Below are 23393 nucleotides of genomic sequence, written 5' to 3' on the forward strand. Positions count from 1 at the left end.
TATATGTACACCTAGATACGTATACATCTTTTTTATATTGCCACTTAATACTTGTGAATTGAAATTATAAGAATGTTGCCATTCAACTTTTGTTTTTTTTATCCTATATTTTAAGTGAAAGAGCTTTATTGCACACATGCATGCATTTATTGCATGCATTCAACTAAAGGGTTGCTATGGATAACTTGGAATGCTACAGTAAATACTGTATACCCATACTGTATAGCAATGTCATTACATTATTCCAATGATAACATTGTTCTGATACCACGACACACATTTGGCCAATAAGAGAGAGGTCTTGAGTGCAGTTGAGATGGAGAGACAACAAGCCAAATCACAAGTCAGAGATGCTTAGGAAATTCCGGAGCTCTTGGAGACCACATGGGCGTCTCTTCTGATAATTCCCCAAGTTCTGCTTCTCAGGAAAGACCATCTGATGCAGTAGAGACGAAATCATCTCTCTATAAAGTGATTTTCAAATTCAGGTTTGTGAGTGTAACTAACCCACCTATTGATGTTGTATGAAATACTTTTACACTATAGTCCATGTGCTTCCTTCTTTTTGTTCTTAGATAGATTCATGAATCTGGTCTTTCCGAAGAAGCTGCAACAGACCCCTCCCCGCCTCCCCCCCCCTTCTTGGAGTAATTTCAATTAACATATACTGTTAATAGACTTTCAGATACATTTCTGTTGATATCAAACATACTGGGACTGTGAGTAAGATATTGCCATTTTCTCTGTGACTGTGTTCCTCCACTTTTGTTTTTTATTTTTTGCCTTAAACACCAATTTTTGGTGTAGTGTAAAAATGTTTTTGTATACTGTCACGGCCCCTTTTATTCTCCAACATCTCCGGTTTGTTTGGGTATTTTTTTTCGAATGCCACGCACTTCACCGCGTTCATGCCGCATTCATGCCAAGACAGCGCCAATAGTACTGTAGTTATCAGTGAAAGTTTGTATACAGCACGCCGCCCATAAAGTTGCTCGCACGCCGCCCATAATTTTACAGTAGCTTGCTTGTGTACCTCTAATACAGACCTCACATAACTGTGAGACTGTAATGTTGAAAACAGTTGAAAACAATTAAATAAGCACAGCGCTAATACTGTACAATGCACGCGGCCGCGGCTTTAAATGCCGGGAACATGCAGCATCAAACACTGCATCTGCCCGCGGTTTTAAAAGTCGCGCTGAAACGGCCGCAGGAGGCTAAAGGCGGCCGCCACTGTATATGTGTATCTTTTTTATGCATAAACAGTACTGTAACATTTTATATTTTTGTATGTTACATTGAATAGTCACATTCACTCACTTTATCCATTGTTTATGGGTCCAGTTTGTATGTATGGAACTCCCACTTACAGTAACTTATATTATTTAAACGTTAGCGCTATCTTTGGTATTTATGTCGTTCAAACCTAAACCTAGCAAACTACAATTGCCGAACTCTCTCCAGTGAAGCAGTACTACAAGAATTGGAAGACAAACTTCAAAAGATGAAGTTACTGTAGATATTGTTGGCCTTAGTGAAGTTAGAAGAGAAAATGAGGGTCTCATTGAGGTGTAGATAATGGAAGAATCAGTGGAGTAAGGGAGGATGGAATTAGAAAATATGTTGGAGCAACATGGAGAAGAGAGGCTGCAATCGCAGTACCAGGGAGATCTTTAGGGATGCCTTCATCCAGCAGTGGATTGACAAGGGGGGATGATGATGATGATGATGATGATGATGATGATGATGATGATGATGGTGATGGTGATGGTGATGGTGATGGTGATGGTGATGATGATGATGATGATGATGATGATGATGATGATGATGCATGGAACATTTTTATGGGGGAAAGAGTTTGAGGGTAGGCAAATATATTTTTGTGTCTTTAGTATTTAATAATGTGACCTTTTAGCAGAAACTAATGTATTTATTTCTGTGACTACTGAGTAATAAACAGCTAATAAACCAATGATACAACATATAATGTAAGACATCTTTAGCCAAGCACACCATGTCCAAAATAATCTATATTACTTTCTGACACATTCATTAAATAAAGATTACCTTTAAATCCCCTAAGTCCCAGAGAGCCTGGTCCACCAATGTCTCCTTGGTCTCCTTTATGGCCAGTTATCCCAGGCAGGCCCCGCTCACCAGGTAAGCCTGTAAGAAATAGGAAAATAAAGGATCAATTATAGAGCATTTTAACCATGGGAAGGTTATCAGAATCAATACATTTAAAGGTACACTGAGCAGTCCTTTATAGGACAAAGGGATTGTGATACAGATGGCACCTGACACAAATACATCAGTTAATATTATAGTATTATTACTTATAATGTGTATATATATAGCTGCTTATTAAGACCTTAGTGTTTTGGTTTGCCTCTAGAAAACGTATTTTAGCAATGTTTGAATTTATTTTGGATTATGTAAAAAAAATCATAAAATCGAATTCTGGCTCAGTTTTTTGGCTATTATTGAAACATTTATGTCAAAATATATTTTTATATTAGACATAAAATACAGCATGGGAGGGTGGGAATGAATCTGCTGAACGTTAACACAGTGAGATCGGCTATATACCCAATAGTGACACTTTCAAAATATAATTTTAGATAAAGGAGTTTACACAATCTGTTTGAATTAGAAATGGGTCTTTGAGACATCTGAGTCATAAACTGTATATCTATTGGGGTTTATTCCCAGCTAATTTTACCATATTCAAATACACAAGTCCTAATCCCTAATTCTTGCTATATTTTCAGGGCTCTGACCAAATTCCTCCACTCCTGTGTGGACAGCTTGCCAAAATACTGACATTTATTCTTTAAATATTATTGGATTTTGGGGGTCATAACAAAATCAATATTTTAGCTATTTTAGCCTATACTGTATCAATACTTACCTGGGTCAAATGCCATGAAACCATAGTCTCAAGCTCAGACCAGACTAGGACAGTTTTTATTTGGTGTGGTTTGTTTGTATGTTTGTTTTTTCTGTGCCCATTTATTTTATTGATATATTATTAAAATTTAAGTTTTACAGTACTCACATCACGAGTGCAAATTTTGCAGTGCTTGCCCTTTCTGTGCCTCCCCTACTACTGATTATACCTGCATGCACCTTGACAATTACCTGTACATATATTTATCTAGCTGAGCAGGAGCTCCTTCCTCTATACTGGATTTTGGGGGTCTACCTGATTTGACCCACCCTACTCTTTGCCCCACTCCACCCCCGATTGATATTCTGTCTTTCTATTGGCTGTCAGAGTGAAGATGATCCAACTTGCCATATTGTTCACTGAAACAGGAATAATTTCCAGAGAAAATGTAAAAAGTTATGTTAATTTACAACTGAGGAGTCCATTTAATCAAATAAAAGTTCAAATAAAATGTTCCTGGCATTGGTAGAGGAGGGGGATGGAATTGCTGCATCATCTTTGTTTCCAAATCAGTAACAATCTCTTTAAAATAAACCTGTAGCTTATATTAGAAGTATATGTAGAAGTATTTGCTATAGGAAATGTTTCTAAACTCATTGATGGAAGTGCATCTATAGATCAATATTGGAAAGGTATCTACACAAAGAATCTGAAATATAAAAAAAGAATCAAACATAACAAGACATGCGAGTCTAGTTTCATTTGAACTTGATCTGTAAGTGGAGAGATTTGTTGCATATAAGAGTTGGTGGATAAGGCAAATGGGACATCCTATTTTGTCTAAAGATGGCAAATGTGACATCCTATTTTAATGTATGTTCTAATAATATGGTCACCTGTAACATTTTATTAAGTCCCATTCATTCATATAACTTCCCAAGCCCCAAGCTAGCACAAGGAAGGTAAGAGGGGCATATTACTTTGATACAAAGATGTTAAAGTCACAATTCATGCTATTTTGTTTTATTATAATTTTTTTAACATAGGTTGGACGCAAGGGGTCTTTAGAGCTTCAACGCAATTAATTTCAGCTCTGGGGAACTCCTGCTTCTCGAAATACAGACCTGCAAAATGGGGTGATGGTATCTTGGCCAAGTTTAAAGCTCCCGCATCACGCATGCCAATAGAAAGCCGAAACTGATGATGTCACGGTTTCCTATTGGCCCGCAGAGCATGAGAGCTTTCAAACTCCATCATTACATTATCCCTGCTAGCCGGCACCCCCTACGTTAGTATCTCAAGATGTGGTGGGTCTCTGCCACCTGAAATAAACAGGGTTCAGCTCCAGAGACCCCCTGCTTCAATGCTATGTAAAAATGTAAAATTCACAAAAAAAATCGCCAGCTTGGATTGCCACTTCAAGCCCCACATTTTATATATGAACAGTGTTAGGTTTTCAGAAAATGTGGAATTCATATACATGCTGCTGTTGATGCCCACGGAGGACAAGGATGGTCATGAGGATGAGGACAGCCTTCATCCTGGCATGGGTAAGTGCCAGTTCAATTTACTTTATGCTGCTGATTTACTGTATGTTTTATTTTAAATGGGCACTATTTGTGAGGAATCGCCATCCTAGCGGCCGTAGACCGTCTCCTCACCTTAAAGACCCTTCTGTGACGAACATCCAGGATGCGCAATCTCATGGCCCAGTTACACGCGTGCAGATCTTGCGCGGTCTGACTCTCCGCCCAGGCTCTGACCCCGTCCCCCGCTCCGGCACGCGTCGGGTGCGCTCGTTCAGCCTCCCCGTTGACGCGCGTCCCAATCTCCGCCCCCGCTCTGGTGACGGACAGGACCGGCGTGGGAGTGACATCCGTACCAGGCTCCGCCCCCTGACCTCTGTGGCGCGATCGGTCCTGCCCCCGTTCCTGATCAGGCCGCATCATACGGCACATCTGTGTGCACCAGCAGCCAATAGGATTCCGCTTCCTGGTTCAATCCTGGCTTTCTTTTGGAGGATCTCCCTTTATATACCTTCTTGTTTCAGACTCTCATTCTGAGCATAGTCTAGTGTGATGCTGTGCCTTGCTTGATTCAGTTCCGTGACCTTGCCTTGCCTTTTAACCTCTTGTTGCCTGACCCTGCTTCTCCCTTGGACTCCGCACCTCTCCACTCCTGATCCGGCTACGAACGACCATTCTCCTGTCTCCAGTCCTGACCTTGGCTAAGTACTCCAATGATCCGCTACTCTCCTATCTTGAACCTGGCTACGCACCCCGATGATCCGCTACTCTCTAATCCTGACTTGGCAAGTACCATCCACTATTCTCACATCTCTAATCCTGACCTGGCTTGCACGACCAATCTACATCCTAGGCGCGACAGCATAGCTGTGGGTTGGCGTTACTCAATTCCCTACCTCAGCACCGCGGTCGCCCTTCGTTTGTGGTGAGCTACGCATTACACTATTATCCATATCTGGATAATAGTAATTTTGCCCATTACTGTACTGTATGTGTTAGGGGGGTTGTTGGGGTTACAGGGGGTGGGCTGTGTGTTGGTACAGTAGGTAACAGGTATTGTAATGTTTACTGTGGGTAGAGGGATTGAGTGAAGGTAGTAGTTGCCACAGGGTGGGTGAGCAGGCCTCGGTGTGGAGCGGTTACTACCGCTAAGGTAATGAAGGGTTTGAACCCTCCCAATGCCCACCCGAGAGGCCTAACCAACCGCCCTGGGGTTATTACCCCCTTTACTCATCCCCTCTGCTCCCAATAAACGTGGTAGTCTGCCTTAACCAGTTCATTGCGTTAGTGGTTAGCAGAAAGTAGAAAAAGCAGAAAAAGGCAGCGTACTGCCAAAAAACAGGAGGAGGGCACAGCCTGAAACGCGTTGGTGTGGTGCTTTTTTGTTGCTATCTGAGGGTGATGTTTTATCCCTTCATGGAATAAACCCTTTTAATGTACTTGTGAGCCTCCTCCTGTTTTTTGGCAGAGCGCAGCCTTTTTATGCTTTTTTCTACTTTCTGCTACCTTGTTGGTGGATCAGCATGCCACTTAAGGAAGAACCGCAATAGGACCACACTGGAGGATGAAGCTGAACAGTGAGTCACCCTTGTGGGTTAATGCTACCAATGAATAAAGTCTATGGGACAATCTATGTACTATATATATGTGTCAGTGTACACTAAGTACTAGTCCCTTTCCCTATAAGGGATGTTATACTAATTATAATCTAAGTGTAGAGGTCCAGGCGGTTATACGTAGATGTATGGGACTGATCTGTTTTTGATGCGACGGCCACTCACACCCATAGTGGTTAGCCACATTTAATTTTTTATTCATAGTGTGCATGAGCAGGGGGTGTCCTGAGCTGAACAAAGTTGATTTCAGCCTCGGAGACCCACTACTTCCCAAGATACAGGCTCCGGTATGGGGTGCCGGTATCCCCCTGCTTTGTTTAGATCCCACGTGGATTTTAACATGGCGTGGATACCGGCACCCCATACCGGAGCCTGTATCTCAAGAAGTAGGGGGTCCCCGAGGATGAATTCAACTTTGTTCAGCTCAGGAGACCCCCTGCTCATGCACCGTTATGGGGTGCCTGTATCCCTCTGCTTTGTTTAGATCCCATGGTCACGTGACCCACAGGATTTTAACATGGTGTGGATACCGGCACCCCATAACGGGGCCTGTATCTCGGGATGCATGGAGTCCCTCGGACATGAAATCAATGCGGTTCAGCTCCGGAGACCTCCTGCTAGATTACCGTAATGTCTAAAATGAAATAAAACTCCTGCAATCACCTGTGAGAGGCGCACAGGTAGCATGAGTGATTCAGCCTACAGTATCTCTTACTGCACATCTATTACAGACAGGCAGACCCCGGTAGGATTAACATAGCAGGGACCCCTGCTGTGTTAATCTGATGGGCCATTATGTCTGCAGCGGACAAACTCGGACCACCATGCGGCATAGTGCCGGATCTACCCAGGTAAATGTTCGAATAATGGCCGCTGCATCTTTATACAGGAGTCTCCTGTACATGTATCACGTGCCTTACAAAACCATGAAGAACACATACTGTACATTCTGTTCTATTTTATATGATTGAAAATATGATAAACAATTTAAGGCTTAGGTGGCTTGGGAATTAGCTGCTACAAAAGTATGCTAAAAATCATGAGAATGTGCAAGAACGTTGATGCAACTGTTAGGTCAGGGGGGCTCAACTCCCCTTCTCAAGCCCCCACAGCATGTCATGTTTTCATTATATACCTGCTTCAGCACAGATGGCTCAATCAGCCTGTGCTGAAGCTGGGATATCCTGAAAACCTGACCTGTTGGGGGGCTTGAGGATTGGAGTTGAGCAGCCCTGTCTTAGAGGAAAGATACATCCTGCAGAGATGAGAATAAGTTACATAGAGAAATAGACTGAAGGGATCATGTTTCAAACTAATACAGCACTGCCAGCACTCAGCACACGGTGACAAAAAAAGAGTATACTGTAATTTAAAATGTCCAACTGTGGCCAGGTCCCCCTTCAGTCTCCTTACCTCCCAGTGTGTCTGTGTGTGGTAGTTGAGGCAGGGAGAGGTGCCGGCGGGGTGTGGGGAGAGAGAGCTACGTACGGTCAGAGAGGGGATCGTGTCGCAGGCGGCGCCCTTTGCAGGGCGCCGCCATGTTGCTAGGCTCATGCATGCGCATGTGCAGTGCGAGATTGCACATGTGCAGAGGACCTCCTAGAGGCGGCCAATACAGAATAGGCTCTGCGGGGACTACAAGCCCCATCATGCACCGGGGCTGATAGATCACATGCATCCAGACAACCAATAGGGTCGCAGAGATTACGGAGCAGCCAGATTGATACCTTTGGCGCAATGAGGAGCACGGGACAAGGAGAGGGTAGGGTATGTGTGCATGGTGCCTGTGACCACTGCACTAGACCAGAGACCCCCTTAGGCTAAGGCCCCGCTCCATCAGTCAGCGCGCCCACACTGCAGACAGGCAGCGCGCTGACAGACAATTGACCGCGATATGCGGTCTGTAGGGAGCCAGGAACCGGAGCGGGTGGGGGGCGGGAGTGGGAGGGGAGTGGGAGGGGGGGGGGCGTGGTAAAACTTCATGAAGATCATGGTGCCGTCCACCCCCCCACCACCACCCCCACACACAACACATACACACAACACATACACACAACACATACACACACATACATACACACATACATATACACATACATATACACATCCATATACACTCACACACTTTTCCCCGCAGCTTCTTCCCTGCTCCCCTCCCAAGCCGCCTCCCATCCGTAGCTCCTTCCCTCCCATCCATAGCTCCTTCCCTCCCCTCCTTCTCTCATTGACTGACTGCCGCACCACGTGACGCGTCAGAGCTGCAAATCACTAGGAGCTTGCAGCATCGGCCGGCTGACGCGTCACAGCACGCAGTCAGCCAAGTAGTAAGGAGCCAGCGGGGACCTCCACACTGGAGGAAAGGGGCTGGTGGTCCGCTGCCGCGCGGCCGCACAGACCGTCGGAAGCAGCGGGACCCACGCCTTAGGCCCCAGCTAGGCCCTGACTCCCTGTTTAGCTTGTGGCTGCTGCAGCGACCATCCCAATAGATAGGAACACTACTCTGTAGCAACAAGCGTGAGAGACACAGCCAGGATGCGGCGGCAACCTGGCCTCTGGGGGTCTGGGACCATATCACCACACCCACAGAGAGAGACTATTACAGTGGGACCCTCCTGCTGGACACCACCCCACACAGAGGCGGATTCATCGCTGACGACAACAGCGTGGGACCGGACGGCTTCCCCTTGTCTTCAGTCGGCGCTACCGGGTGCTGGAGTATCACACCTACAAGTGCACCAACTTTAACACGCGGTTGTGGGCAGCGCTGTCACACATACTGGGTGGTTTGACTCTTGTTGACACCAGGGTGGTTGGGTGCCCAGGGGCACCTCGGTACATTGGGGACATTCCATCCGGGTGTGGACACTGTGTTGGAGGGCACTGTGGGGTTACAGCCGTGTGTGGCCTATTTGGTGTGGATGTTATATTGTTGTTACCTTTTTTATATGCATGCAGTAAACTGTTATCTTTATCAGTGTGTGTGTGTTATTGCATGGGGTCTTGTGAGGGGGTTATCCAGCATCGTAGGAACCCGCACAGGTGGAGGCGCTGTCACCAGATGGACCAGGTACACCCCAGGCTCCAAGCAGAGGAGGTTAAGGCCTCCTGTGAGCCACAAGTAATGCACCACACACAAGTAGTAGCCGCCATATCTCCCATAGGGTGGGGGGAACTGTGCTACACAACAATAAAAATTAAAATGTGCAACAGAATTTTAGCAATTGCAATAAGTGAGACAGTCATGCCAAAGAATTAAATAAAATAAAAAGTCTAACAATCTTCACTTTTCATATGTACAAATCAGACACTAAAAAAGTTATGGTGAGTAAAAAAAAGTTTTAAATGAAATAGTGCTCATCTGCATGTCATTACCCAGAATCCCTGGCTGCAGCGGAAGCACTGTTTGCTAAGCGATAATGGGGAAAGACAGGGTTGCAGACCTGTCTGAGACGTGCAAATGCCCCACAAGTGGTATTTCTATTTACTGTACATTTACTGTACAATGATTTCCTATGTCTGTATTCGTTTTGACAGCGTTATGTTATCCAGTTAATGTTGATTGTCAATATCCTGTAAACAGCATAAAGGGAACCAGTGAAACCACAGAGACTGGGAAATACCAGCGAAGGAACATGCAGCCGGGCAGGTCATGTTTTCCATTATTTATTTTTTAAGCAAGAGATAATATATTTACTAAAGAGAATAGCTTACCCTGTGACTTCCTTTTCCATCTGTGTGCTGAAGGCTATTTTGCAGAGTGTATCTGTTTTCTCCGTACACTTTGCAGCCACAGACATTTTCACAATGTGTCAAAAAAATAATCTTGGAGAGGCAGTAAACGTTAGAAAAATAGAGGAACCACAATCGCTGGATTTATGTATTGGCACATTAGAAATGGAACATTTATTGCTTGGTTTCCGATTTAAATCTGTCTTTGGTTTGATGGTGGCAGAAAACCAGGTGATTAAGAAAGCGGTGTGAAAGTCATTGGTGGTCTCAGTTCAGGTTCCAGCAAACAGGTGTCCACATGAACTTGAATGAGAAGCCAACAATCTACAATAGGCAGTTGAGATGCAGCTGTTTCTAAGGCTGCGGCCACACTGCCGCTGAGCGCGCTCATGCTCTAGAGCTGTGATGTCATCACCTCTCCAAGCATGAGCACTCGCTGTCCTGCATCATTTTGCAAACACGAGCGGGGGGGGGGCTATTTCTGTGTGTGTGGCTGTGTGCTGTGTGCTGTGTGCTGAGCGCGCTTCAAAATCAATATTCTTTGTCTCCCCAAGCGCCGAGCTTGGGAGAGCGTACGTGCCCGTGCATGAACGGGCTAGTGCCGCGTGAGTGTGGCCGTGTAGATTCACATTTACTGAAGTAAATGTGCCAAGCACACTCAGCGGCAGCGTGGACGCAGCCTAAGAGCTAAAGCACTCTGTTATTCAAAGGGGCCAATCCAAGCTGGCCATTTTTTTTTGCCCCATAGGATTGAAGCAGGTGGTCTCTGGAGTTGAACCCCATTAATTTCAGCTCAGTGGACCCCCTGTTTCCAGAGATACTTACCTCCATAGCGGGTGCCGTTAGCCACTGTGGGTTTCTAGCTGGGGTTCGTGTAATGGACGCTTTTCCAAGCTCCCGCATCCTGCGGACCAATAGGAAACAGTGACGTAATCCGGTGAGGCTTCCTATTGGCCAATGTGATGCAGGAGCTTTAACTTTAAACTTGCTGGAGATACCGGCACTCCCTTTGGAAGTAAGTATCTCTGGAAGCAGAGGGTCCCGGATCTGAAATGAATGGGGTTCAGTTCTGAAGACCCCCTGTCACATTCCAATGTAATATATTATATATATATATATATATATGAATATATATATATATATATATATATATATATATATATATATGAATATATATATATATATATATATATGTATATATATATATATATATGTGCTATACAGAAATTGCCTCAGACCCCACAATCCGCCTTAAAGCTGAGATTGATTCTATACTGAGGTCAGCGGTTTTAGATAAGTTTATTACAGATCGCAATAGTCAGGCCCTAACTTTGAAATTTCCTAGGGTTCCAACATTTTACCTGTTGCCTAAGGTGCACAAGGACCCGACCCACCCCCCGGGGAGGCCCATCGTGTCAGGCATAGGGGGGTTGTGCGAACCCATCTGCAGATTTATAGACTCTTTTCTGCAATTTTCAGTGGAGACTCTGCCATCTTATATTAGAGACACAATGGATGTGCTGGCGCGCCTAGCCCACATCACGGTCGATGAGAATACACTTCTGGCGACCTGTGATGTGGAGTCTCTTTATACATGTATTGATCATGAGGATGGTCTGCGCGCCACACAATTCTATCTGTCCATGCAGAATGTCTCCGCTGGAATGATGGACCTTATCCTGAAGTTATTGAGATTTTTTCTCACTCATAACTACTTTATCTTCAGGAATAGGTACTATCTGCAGAAGAGAGACACCGTGATGGGGGCTACTTGCGCACCCTCCTATGCCAACCTCTTACTGGGTTGGTGGGAACGGGAGGTTGTGTTCTCTGAAGATAATGTTGAATTCACTCAGCACGTGTTGTTGTGGTTGAGATACATCGATGATGTGCTGATCCTCTGGCAGGGTACTGCTGTGGGGTTCAAGGGCTTCGTAGATGTTCTCAACCACAACGGCATGAATATCAAACTTACCTTTAGTTGAAGTAACACGCAGGTGGAATTTTTGGATCTCTACATTAATTTGGGGCCTGACGGCACACTTCACACTGATATCTTCCGCAAAAAAACAGCCACAAATGCCATACTCCATGCATCCAGCTTTCACCCAGAACACCAAATCAAGGGCATCCCCAAAAGTGAATTTTTGCGACTCAAACGAAATGTTTCTACAGAGAGAGGCTTTTCTGCAAGGGCAGGGGAGATGAGGGAAAGATTTAGTCAGAGAGGGTATAGTAAACGTAGTGTGGAGAGGGGTTATAAATTAGCACTAGCCACCCCCTGAGATACTCTATTGTGCCCGAAAACTAAAACTGCCTCAGACCGTAAAATCCGCTTCATAGGAACATATAACCAACAATGGTCCCTATTGCGCCAAACACTCCAAAGTCACTGGAACATTCTCATGACTGACCCAGATCTCAAGCAAGCATTGGGTGATAAAATCACCATGAGCAGCCGTAAGTCCCCTAATCTTAGGGATAAACTTGTGACCAGTCATTTTGTCCCCACTACTAACGATACTTTCCTCTCAACAGCAAGAAAAAAGGGCTTTTTTAAATGCAAAAACTGTTCCGCTTGTCGATATATGTGCTAGACAGATGTGTTTACTGATTTCTCCAAGACTCATACTTTTAAAATCAAAGAATGCCTTGGGTGTAAATCAAAGGGTGTAATCTATTGTATTATCTGTCCCTGTGGGCTCCCCTATATAGGGATGACAACACGTGAACTAAGGTTTAGAGTACTTGAACACGTGAGAAATATCAAAAATGCCCCAAGAGACCTCCAGGCGTTCAAGAAAATCACCTCGGTAGCCCGACATTTCTTTCTGGCACATGCATCAGACTTTAACCTTTTACAAGCATTTGCGATAGAGAGGGTAAGTCTAGGGCTGAGAGGTGGCGATTTAGAAAGGGCACTTTTGCGCAGGGTGTGCAGGTGGATTGTCCAAATGGACTCGATGATTCCCAGGGGCCTAAACGACTATCTGGGTTTCGCTATGTTTCTATAGGCGAGTCACTTTTTTATTAGTATTATTCTGTCCCTTGGATTTAACTTTCTGTTGTATCAGATGCCCATTGGAAACAACTCCATATGTCACATGATGAGAATCTCATACACCCCTTTCTCTCTCCCCCTTCCCCCTTCTTATCCACAGAGTCCTGGGTTTTCACATCACAAGGCCGCAAGAAGTTTGAATTTATCTATACTTCACTTGGGGACTATATCTCCTGAATGTAGGACTCTTAATATATATCATGAGTCCAGGAGACTGCAAGATACTTATACTCTATCTTCGTTTGGACACCATTTGAAGGACTTATCATCGTCATGCTAAATAACGCGATGTACAACATCCTATATCTCTATCTAGAGACGAACATCTGGAAGGATAACATCTTGCCCAATCTGCATGATAGGAATAAGTCAGCCACATAACATGCTTCTATTCCAAGTCAGGATTTTTATTGATGTATCCTAAGGGAAAGAGACTCAACACAATTCAGGTCACGGTTGATTTATGGATTAATACCTATGTTTATTGACATTTGTGTGACACCAATCAAGTCTTGCTCCTTATGAACATGTAATCTATAGCTATATGGTGGATTACCTCCTACCGGACATTGTTCTGTATTTATTGGTGTACTGGTTGAAATTCTATCTACTAGGAGAGGAATTATATGCAAATATATTCTCCAGTTATAATACCCCTGTATATTCATCTTCTCAGGTTGATTGACATGCATGTATCAGCCATATTTTACTTGCTTGTGCTATATCTACTTTTATGCTCACTACGGTGGTGCTGACCACTCCATTGTTTGTCTGGTGGCTTCCCCAGATAGGGAGTTCGTGCTTACTAAGATATTTGTGCTGTCTCTGTGTATATACTGACTGTGGTTATATCCTTACATGTGTTTTGCTTATATACACCGATCCACATGGGCTGCGCGTGCGCAGGGAGCGAAGCAGTGTTAGTTCTGTTTGCTTACTACACGGGCTCCTCTGGTGTACAGGCGCGCATGCGCAGAGAAATGTATACAGGGACTCTGTTGCCTGCATGGCCATGATCCGGCATGGGGCGCCTTGGGCTTTGACTAAGACGCTACGTGATGACGTCACGGACATGCGCAGTGGCACCCATGAGGCCCGTTTTCTGCCCTTAATGTAAGTGCGCATTGAAAGAGCCCTTTAAACACCTGTGGCTCTTTGTTAGATCAGTTGCAGCAGCTTGCAGGATGGGCATGCAGCGGTATGATGTCATATTAATGTGTAGGACACACCAGGAAGGTATGAGTGTTATCACTGCCCTCCTTGGAGGAGTGGGGGCGTCCCTATAACACAGCTCCATTATTGGCTTAGAAACTGTGACAATCATAGACCCACATAGTCACGACTACACATGCACCTGTTTGTCTCTTGTATAATAGATTCTTGATTGATTTTGCCAGGTGATCATACTCACTAGCCCAATTAGGTTCCTTTTTAAACATGCATGTCACCCTGCCTACATCACCACTCCCAGTAGAAGGCTCTTGGCCGAAACGCGTAGGAGCAGGTCTAGTAGGCAGGATCCCCTGGTCTGTTCCCTCCTTGGGATACGTTATCATGCTTTGAGCCTTGCTCCTTGTCTCCTCCTTCCATCTTTCGTTTGTGTACCTGACTATAGGTGATGTATTACTCTCTGTTGATGCAGGCCTAAGTGTGCTTTCTAGGCTTCACATTGTGTATCTTTGTTGTCACCTACATGCTATTTGTGTCACTTTAGACATACCCTAGACTGAAGGGGATAGTAGTGTGTTGTGATTTTGCTTTTGATCACGTAGCCATAGCCACGGTCATTAGGCCTGTTGCCTGTTTTATTGTACTAACCTTGTCAGGTACCTCAGAGTATTATCATTGTCAATTTTGACGTTTGGTTCTGTTCCCATGAGGACACACCTTTGGAGGATTTGTCAAGTTCTGTAACGTACAGGGGATCCATGCCCTATTTTTAACTTTCTGTGCTTTGTTTTAAACCATTGTTCTGTGACAATTATCCAATAAAAATTATGTGATTTGTACTACAAGGCATACTAGAGTGCTCTTTGTTTAGGGCCTTTCTCTCTCTTACCTCTGTTACCTCTTATATATATATATATATATATATATATATATATATAACGGCCCGCTTGGATTTTTTAGATGTCTGAGGTACCTGGCTGGGAGATATTGTCATGGTTATGCAAAGCATATTTAAATGAGTCCCCTCCAACTTCCTAGGAGGATTTCAATAACAACTATATAGCCTTGATAAGGCTAAGGTACCAAACTAATGACTAGAACAGTGTCAGACCCAACAGGACTAGAACCCACGTAACCACTGCTTTTCTAAACAACAGCTCTAGCAGTGTGAGCAAAACCACTTTCTATTGCTTCTTAATTTTTATGTCATGGTTCTAAGGATAGTAAGTCTGGATACATCTGTGAGTGTGTCTGTATACATGTATGTATGTGTATATATATACATCCAAATGACAGAACATACATAGTAATAATTACAAGAAATAATGCTTCAGTACTAATAATAATGCTAATACTATTAATAATAAAATATGTTTTTTTAGTTAGATATTTTGGCCAAAGAATCACAAGCCTGCACACCAAACGTCAAGGTAAACCATAATAAGTGCATGTCCTACACTACAATGCATCTGTTCCCTATACCTCTGTATGAGGGGGAAGAACCATAATAGATTCCTTACCTGCAGCAAAATGAGATCCACCATTAAAAAGGGAGAGGTGACGTGAGCTCTGGGGGAGGTGCCACAACCTCCATACAACTGATTCCAGTCAGAAATTAATTAATACACAAGCCCAGCAAGCTTTAACGTCCACACCCACCTAATCTTGACTATATGTAATGTCACATAGAGGGCCAGAGGGCTGTGGCAAGTGAATATAGCAAATGACAGGGGATGCCCAGTGCTCCATCCAAATGACAGAACATACTGCTGCGGCACAGTTTATTCGAGCATTTGCCCGTTCTGTGCCGCAGCAGTAGCCTGGCGCGCGCCCGAGTGTGACGGGCGCGCGCCGAAGCAGCGGAAGAGCGCCCTCCGATCGGGGCGCTCTCCCTACCGCTGCCGGGTCCGCCGGGTCCCCCGGAACCCCCTGCCGCTGTCCCGCGATCGCGGGACACCAGGGCTCCCTCGGGGAGCCCTGGACGCGCGTGCAGGGGGCGCAGGCTCCCGAAGACGCGTGACCGCGCGTCTATGACGCGCGGCACGCCGAGGGGCGGCCACTAGCAAGCCGGGAAATCTCCCGGCTTGCGGATCTGGCCGCACTGCGATAAAGTGTGTCGCCAGTGTACATGGTAATAATTACAAGAAATAATGCTTCAGTACTAATAATAATGCTATTATCACCTAACATACAGTGCTTCCACTGCATAAGGGATTCTGTGAAATTACATATATGGTGTACTCATTTGCATGTAATTTCCCAGAATCCCTTGCTGCAGTGGAAGCACTGTATGCTAGGCGATAATAGTGAAAGGCAGGGTTGCAGACCTGTCTAAGGCTTAGTCCCCGCTGGCTGCTGCAGCGCCCGCTATGGTGGGCGCTGTGGGGACAAGAGCCGTCCCTCAATGGGGCCGGGCCGGCTGCAAGGGGTTGCCACTGCACTACGCGGTCCATTTTCCTGCAGACAGGAAAATTGTGAGATGAACTAGCGACAAAGCAATAGGCCACGCCCCCGGCGGTTCATCCAATGAGGGCAAACCTGCCTGGTGATGTCATGGCCGCGCCCCCATCACTCCCCGTCACGCACCCACTGTCTTCCCACCTGCAGCTCACTGCAGACCGGGGAACTCGGCTGCACGCGCCGCCATCCTCGCAGGCACGCGTGCAGCGCAGGCACTGGGGCCTTGGCTTTAGACATGTGAATGTGCTCACAAGTGATCAAGTGATCTTTTAATTTGCTATACGGTGGAGGTTTATTGTCAGCTTTTTCACCCACAATAACTTAAAATGTGTATGGTGTATATATATATATATATCTATAAGAACAAGAGAAAAAGAAGCACCAGCTCCATAGCATAATACTGTTGTAAAAGACACAAATTTATTCCAATTCAAGTGAGGCCGCCAGGACATGCACTCACTTCAAATATATAAAAACTTTCATAGGAGACAATCAGGAAAGGGGAAGGTGCAGCCAGGGTGTAGTCAGAGCAAATGTGCTGATGCTGTGGGTGTACAAGGCAGATACTTATCAGTATGAGATGTCATCAGGTTATAAGAGAGGAGGGATGATGTTCTCCACTTCAGTGGTGGTATAGTTGAATCAAAGGGACTGGCACTCGTGGCGCTTGGATAAAACCCTCAGCGTCACAGAAGAAATGTCCACACAACGCAATGTAGGAGCGCCACCCCAGCAAAGCAGCTAAAACTGCCTCTCTCCTCTCACTCTGTGTCCGACAAGAATGCCAATTCTAACCCACATGTAGCTGCTGCAGATTTTGCATACACACTTCCTGGTAAGCGGATGACGTCAGTGTGTCATGCGTCACGACGTCCGACGCGTTTCGTCACGTGAGTGACTTCTTCATCCCTCCCCTCTTCTGACCTGATGACATCTCATACTGATTAGTATCTGCCTTGTACACCCACAGCATTATGCTATGTAGCTGGCGCTTCTTTTTCTCTTGTTCTTGTAGATTTTGTTTGATCTGGCTAGATCATATAGAAACTCGCCTCCCCATACAGTGACTGGAAAATTCTTCTGGACTTGTTTTTCATCCATCATATTGGACTGGTCTGTTCTATTTTTATTTTTTCACTGGACACTGTTCTACTTATATTTTTTGTGTTATTTTTTTATATGTAACTCATTTTTGTTATATATATATATATATATATATATATATATATATATATATATATATATATATATATTATATCTAATTTTTACATTTTATCTCACACTACTACACATTTATTATAACACAAATTGTTATTGCAACATTTTAGAACGCACCAACACTCACACACTGATAGCGCTCTTTTTTTCTGTATGTATATTGTGATATATTGAAGCAAAAGGTGTTTGAGGGGAGGTACATAGGACCCAGCACCTTCCAGGGTGTGTTCCCTTCACTCTTACCTGAGCCCTAATTAATGAGCTTCAAGGTTAAAAGGCAGCGCAGACAGCTTCCTGGGCTGTTGATGTGCCGATCTGAAGGCACACACACAGACAGCCCTGTGAGATACTGCAAAGGGAAGCTGCAGGTACAGTGTCTAAAGTGGAGAAAGAGCTTAGTTCCCCCCACTGTTAGTTAGGGACTAAGCTGTGTTAGTCAGAACTCTGAAAAGGAGTTAGGTTTTTGTTTCTGTTTTATGTTATAAGTTAACCCTGTTCCTGCTTTGTACCAGGCAAATAAACCCTCCTGTGCATCAACACTACGTTTCCCTGCCTTTGATCTGGATAAAAGAGACTGCAACGTGGTGTGGACATCACAATATATATATATCTATATCTATATCGAGAGAGAGAGATTAATATCTACATACATATACACACATTATTTTACTATATAAGTATGTATACTGTACGTAATGTATATATGTTGTTGTATGCTCATAAAGATCTGAAGGAATTGCTAGCAACAAAAACAGGATAAGAAAATATCAGATGAGATAAAGCAGTTACTGAGGAAATGACAAGAAATGGAGCAATCCCAAGACAAAAGAAAAAAAATTGATTATACAAAGCTGTGCAAGAGCTGGATGGCTCCCAAATACATATTTTGTAGGTCAAAGTTGGTTAAACAAAAAAAGTCTTCACATCACTCAAGCCATCACAGTGATTTAATGGAGCAATATGTTTCGCTGCGGCTACCTAATAAGACAGACAAATTGATGGGAAAAGACCCCAAAGAGATCCCTTGATAGGGCACACCCGACAATAGTATATTTGATAATAATACAAATTTACTTGTAATGCTCATAGTTAAAATACTGGAGACTTACATCTGTGCTCACAAACCTCTATTGGTAATTAGAGAGTGTTACTTACATATAGTGGACACAAAATATGACAGTGGCTACTGGTACAGTACTGCAAGTATACAGTATAGCCAGTGTTCTGATAGTAACGTATATTTGTAATATACAATAAGGTGAGGAGAAACAAGGAACATACACTATGTGGCAAAGTTGTTAAATATAGCAATTTGCAGGAGGGTGAATGCCTCAATAGCAAGAGCCGTATATTTCCCCCAAATCACAAATGATAATGATTCAAACTTTGATTGTAATACATATAATTAGTGCTACAGTCAGCACTATTACAATAGCATATGGTGGTGTCATTGAGTAGAGTGAGTACAGGGGAGGAATATAATGGGTGGAATTGTTTAGTGTAACAACTTGCAGGAATAGAAATACCTGGCATGCAGTTGACCTGAATAGTTCCCCCAGACAAATCATGATAGTTTGCAGGGTTAGTTGTAGTGGATACTGCATCATTGATATTTTAACCAGAATCTTTTATCATAACACATAGTGGTGATATATAGTAAGAAACATAAGAGGTAAAAAAAGGGAGGAATGTACCTGGCAGTGTAGTTTAGGTATAGCAGCATGTACCAGTAGGGAGAGAGGTACCTGACTGATAATGCAGCTAAAGAAATAGCCTCACGCTATCTTATTAGATGCTAACAAGATATAACTCCAATAACGGAAATGGAGAAAGTGTATGTAGCAGGAGTTAGACCTAAGCTCCAATATCAGGACAAAAATGATGTAGTGGTGCATCTCCGTTCCTAAGGCCCCAGGCGCGAGCTGGTACACTCTCTTCCCCTATATGTCGCACTGCCGCTGGCTCGTTGCTGCTGGTACACATGTGATCTTACACATCACATGCATGGCCCGATGTATGTTTCGCTGGGCAATCGGCTTCTTCCAGGGTAGCGTCGGTAATTTCTAGCATCTCTCTTAAAGGCGCTGACTACCCGGGTAACCCGGCACCGCCTGCACATGTGTAGAAGCGGCAGGAGCTCGCACATGCGCAGAAAAATGAAGAGGGGGAGAGTGGGGGGTGGGAAGAACATAAACCCGAGGAGGTGCTGGGATCAGCGAGACACACACACCTTTTGAAAGTAACGGCAGTTACATACTTTAAAATCAAAATATGTATCTTAGTTTAGTTATCATAAGTCAATTTTATCATCTATTCCAACTGATACAATGGGCATCTCTGCTGGGATGTATACTCTGAAAAGTCTTTCATTCAATCATAAAAATCAAAACACAATTTCACTGACAAAAAACAAAGAAGTTTCACTTAACATTTCCATGCTCGGCACACACACCCTTTTTTCCTGGATCTGTCAGTGAACGTTCTACTTGTTTTGCCTTTTGTGTGTTTCTGTAGCCACGTCAAGTTAGTTGCTTTAGAATAGTATTTGTAACCATGTATTATTTGTCATTTTAACTCTATGCCCAGGACATACCTGAAAACGAGAGGTAACTCTCAATGTACTACTTCCTGGTAAAACATTTTATAAATAAATAGTGGCTACAGTATGTACTAGTATTTCTTTTAGGGGTTTGGCCTTTTTACCATACTATACTCATGTTAGGGTTCAGAACCCCCCTCAGATCTTCATGGCTGAGTAAGATGTTCCAGTGTTTCTTTACAATTTGTGATACGTCTTTCCACTGGCTGTTATAAGTAGTTCTGCATCTTATGGTATTCGGAGATGTCTTTGCTATTTTTGCCTTGAGAAGATCTTCCCTTTTTAGTATAAAAAGCTCTGTGGTATGCTTTTTTAAATATTTTTTTTTTTAACTGTATCCTCTTTGGAGGAATTTTCTCCTTATATCCTTGACCTGACTGATAAAATCAGACACTTGTGAACAGTTCCTAAGTATCCTTAGGAATTGCCCTGTCGGAATTCCTCTGATCAATAGAAGAGGATGGTGACTGTCTGCTCTTAAATAGTTATTAGTGGCTGTAGGCAGTCATTTTTAATTGCCCGTCCTCAGTTTTATGAATTTTGTGGTGCAGAATTTCAGGTCTTGGGACCCCCTGCTTCCCTAGATACAGGCTCCAGTATGGGGTGCCAGTATCTACTGCAGGCTTAAATATCCCGGTCACGTGGGCGTAACACGGAAAAGGTTAAACGTGCAGGAGATACCAGCAACCAATATGCAGGCCTGTACCTCGGGAAGCAGGTGATCCCCGGAACTGAAATTAATGCGGTTCAGCTCAGGAGACCCCCTGTTTCAATCCTATGTAATAAAAATAAACACAGCGCGACTGCCTGTAGGAGCTGTGCAGGGAGATGACGCTTCTCTCTGCACAGCTCTTTCAGACAGGTGCGGCCCGTCAGGATTAACGCCGCGGGAGTCCCATTCAGAAGCAGGGTCCCCCGCTGTGTTTATCCTGATGGGAAATTCCCCCCTGTGCTTCACTTGGCTGTGATCAGGCCGCACTTGGGCCGCTGTTCACCCACTCCAAGTTCTGGGCAGGGTGGAGATTAAGCATGTTCCATCTGCTCCCAACCAACTCAAACTCATAGCCCACATACTAAACGTGGCCAGATGTTCAATGCAACAGCATGGAATCAATGAGATTATGTTAATGAAATACTCTCCTCGTACCTGAAACATACCACAAAATGTTTTTATAAGGTCAATGCTAAACGTTTCCTTCGTTTAAAAAAACAGTATAGTTCTTATGTATATTATTTTAGGAAGCGTGGCATGTGAGTCATTTAAATATACTTTGCATATCTCATTAGCACATATCCTAGGTATCTAAGGTATGCTCCTTTTTCAGCACAGGTGTCTCTCCATATGTTATTTGGAGGGAGGTCTGAGGGGATATATATACATAGTGCTTGGGGTGCTAATAACCCATGTTTGTTTAGTTCATATCAGTGACATAGAACTACATTGAGATGCCGGATAGTAGAGATGTGTGAATTTGCTGAGATTCGCTTTGCCACAGTTTCACACAAATGTTTCAAAATTTTTACAAATTTGCAAGTATTTGAGACAAAAAGTTCTACAAATATTCCCGGAACTTGTCTAAAAGCCATTTGGCTGAAACATATCTAAATCCTAAACAGACAACATTGAATTTATATTTGCTGGTGAAATTCACCAAACAACTTTCATACCATGAAATTGGACTTTCTCTCTTACAAAAACTGTATTTTAGGCTAAGGTATTGAGTTACTATTTTACTGTATGAATGCCCTGACAACTTTTAAAACTGGGCGAATTTCTCTTTGGTTAAAAAAAGGGAACATTTTGTATGATTTGTAAACTTGGGCGAAAAGCTTGCACCTCTCTTCTGGGAAGAAATTTGCATGTTTCCCATATATGTGTAGCACCCATGGGCTATGATAAATTGTCTATGTGGTTCCAGGTTCCTACAGGGAGTTAAGGGGTAAAATCCCTTTTTTAGGCCTAGTATAATGTTGCAGGTTCCATGTAACTAATTTCATGTAACTAATTTCATTTTGCATGTCACATACTGTAGACAGGTGATTGGTCAGCCCCTAGGTTTCTAGAATATATTGGAAGGGTTACCCTATAGGGGATGACTCAGCTACGCTAAGTCCTTCCCTTATTCTGCCCAGTTACAGGGATAGGGGGGAAATCTATAAATACATATAATGGACTTGGCTATCTGTCTTCAGGAGGAACCAGGAGGGGATCTCACCTGTAAATATGTTTAAAGTAAGTCACTACGGAAGAAGCCCTTTGTTATTTTCCCGTGAGGGAAAAATCACTATACAGGCATACCCCGCATTAACGTACGCTATGGGACCGGAGCATGTATGTATAGCGAAAATGTACTTAATGTGAAGCACTACCTTTTTCCCACTTATCGAAGCATGTACTGTACTGCAATCGTCATATACGTGCATAACTGATGTAAATAACGCATTTGTAACAGGCTTTATAGTCTCCCCGCTTGCGCACAGCTTCGGTGCAGGTAGGGAGCCGGTATTGCTGTTGAGAACGTGCTGACAGGCGCATGCGTGAGCTGCCGTTTGACTATTGGGCGATATGTACTTACTCGCGAGTGTACTTAAAGTTAGTGTCCTTAAAACGGGGTATGCCTGTAAATTACAGGGTCCCCCTATATGACCCTTAGGCACGTCTTACCCACAAGAGGGGATGGAAAGGCACTCCATCATAGGTTCTTTAATGATTGGTTCCTTAGAGTATTACCCCATAGCTGCCGGAAGGGATGGTTCCCAGCTGTCCTCAAAAGAGGGGAGCAGAAGCTATTTCATGGGGGTAAGGTGTGCTTCTTCAAACTTGAGGGCACCCTGCCAATGGGTCCCAGTGGACAGCAATGGAAAGAATAGTGCCTCTTTGGGGAATGCTGCATGAGCGCCCCTAAATAAGAAAGTTGTATTATTGGACTGTTCAAATAAAGTTAAGAACAATTCCTGGCGCCCTCTATCTGTACTACACGAACTCCAGCACCCCGCGGAATAAGGTAACCGAACCGCTGAGCATCACCTACACCCGGCATGCGCAAATATTTTTCTCTGTGCCCCCCTGCTTGCTCTCCCTCCCTCCGCCCACCCCCTTACCTTTTCTCCGGTATTTTCTGAC

At 44.0% G+C, this 23393-nt stretch overlaps 1 protein-coding gene across 1 annotated transcript in view; it reads right to left on the minus strand.

Annotated features, from left to right (window-relative positions):
- The window catches only part of SCARA5 (scavenger receptor class A member 5), a 568875-nt gene that overhangs the window by 210646 nt on the left and 334836 nt on the right, over positions 1–23393 (minus strand). The window contains exon 6 of the mRNA XM_075598610.1: positions 2068–2166. Within this exon, the coding sequence (XP_075454725.1) occupies positions 2068–2166 (99 nt within the window). The remainder of the gene's footprint in view (positions 1–2067; positions 2167–23393) is intronic.

The sequence above is a fragment of the Ascaphus truei genome, chromosome 4 (genome assembly GCF_040206685.1).
Source record: "Ascaphus truei isolate aAscTru1 chromosome 4, aAscTru1.hap1, whole genome shotgun sequence".
In the NCBI taxonomy this organism is placed as follows: Eukaryota; Metazoa; Chordata; class Amphibia; order Anura; family Ascaphidae; genus Ascaphus; species Ascaphus truei.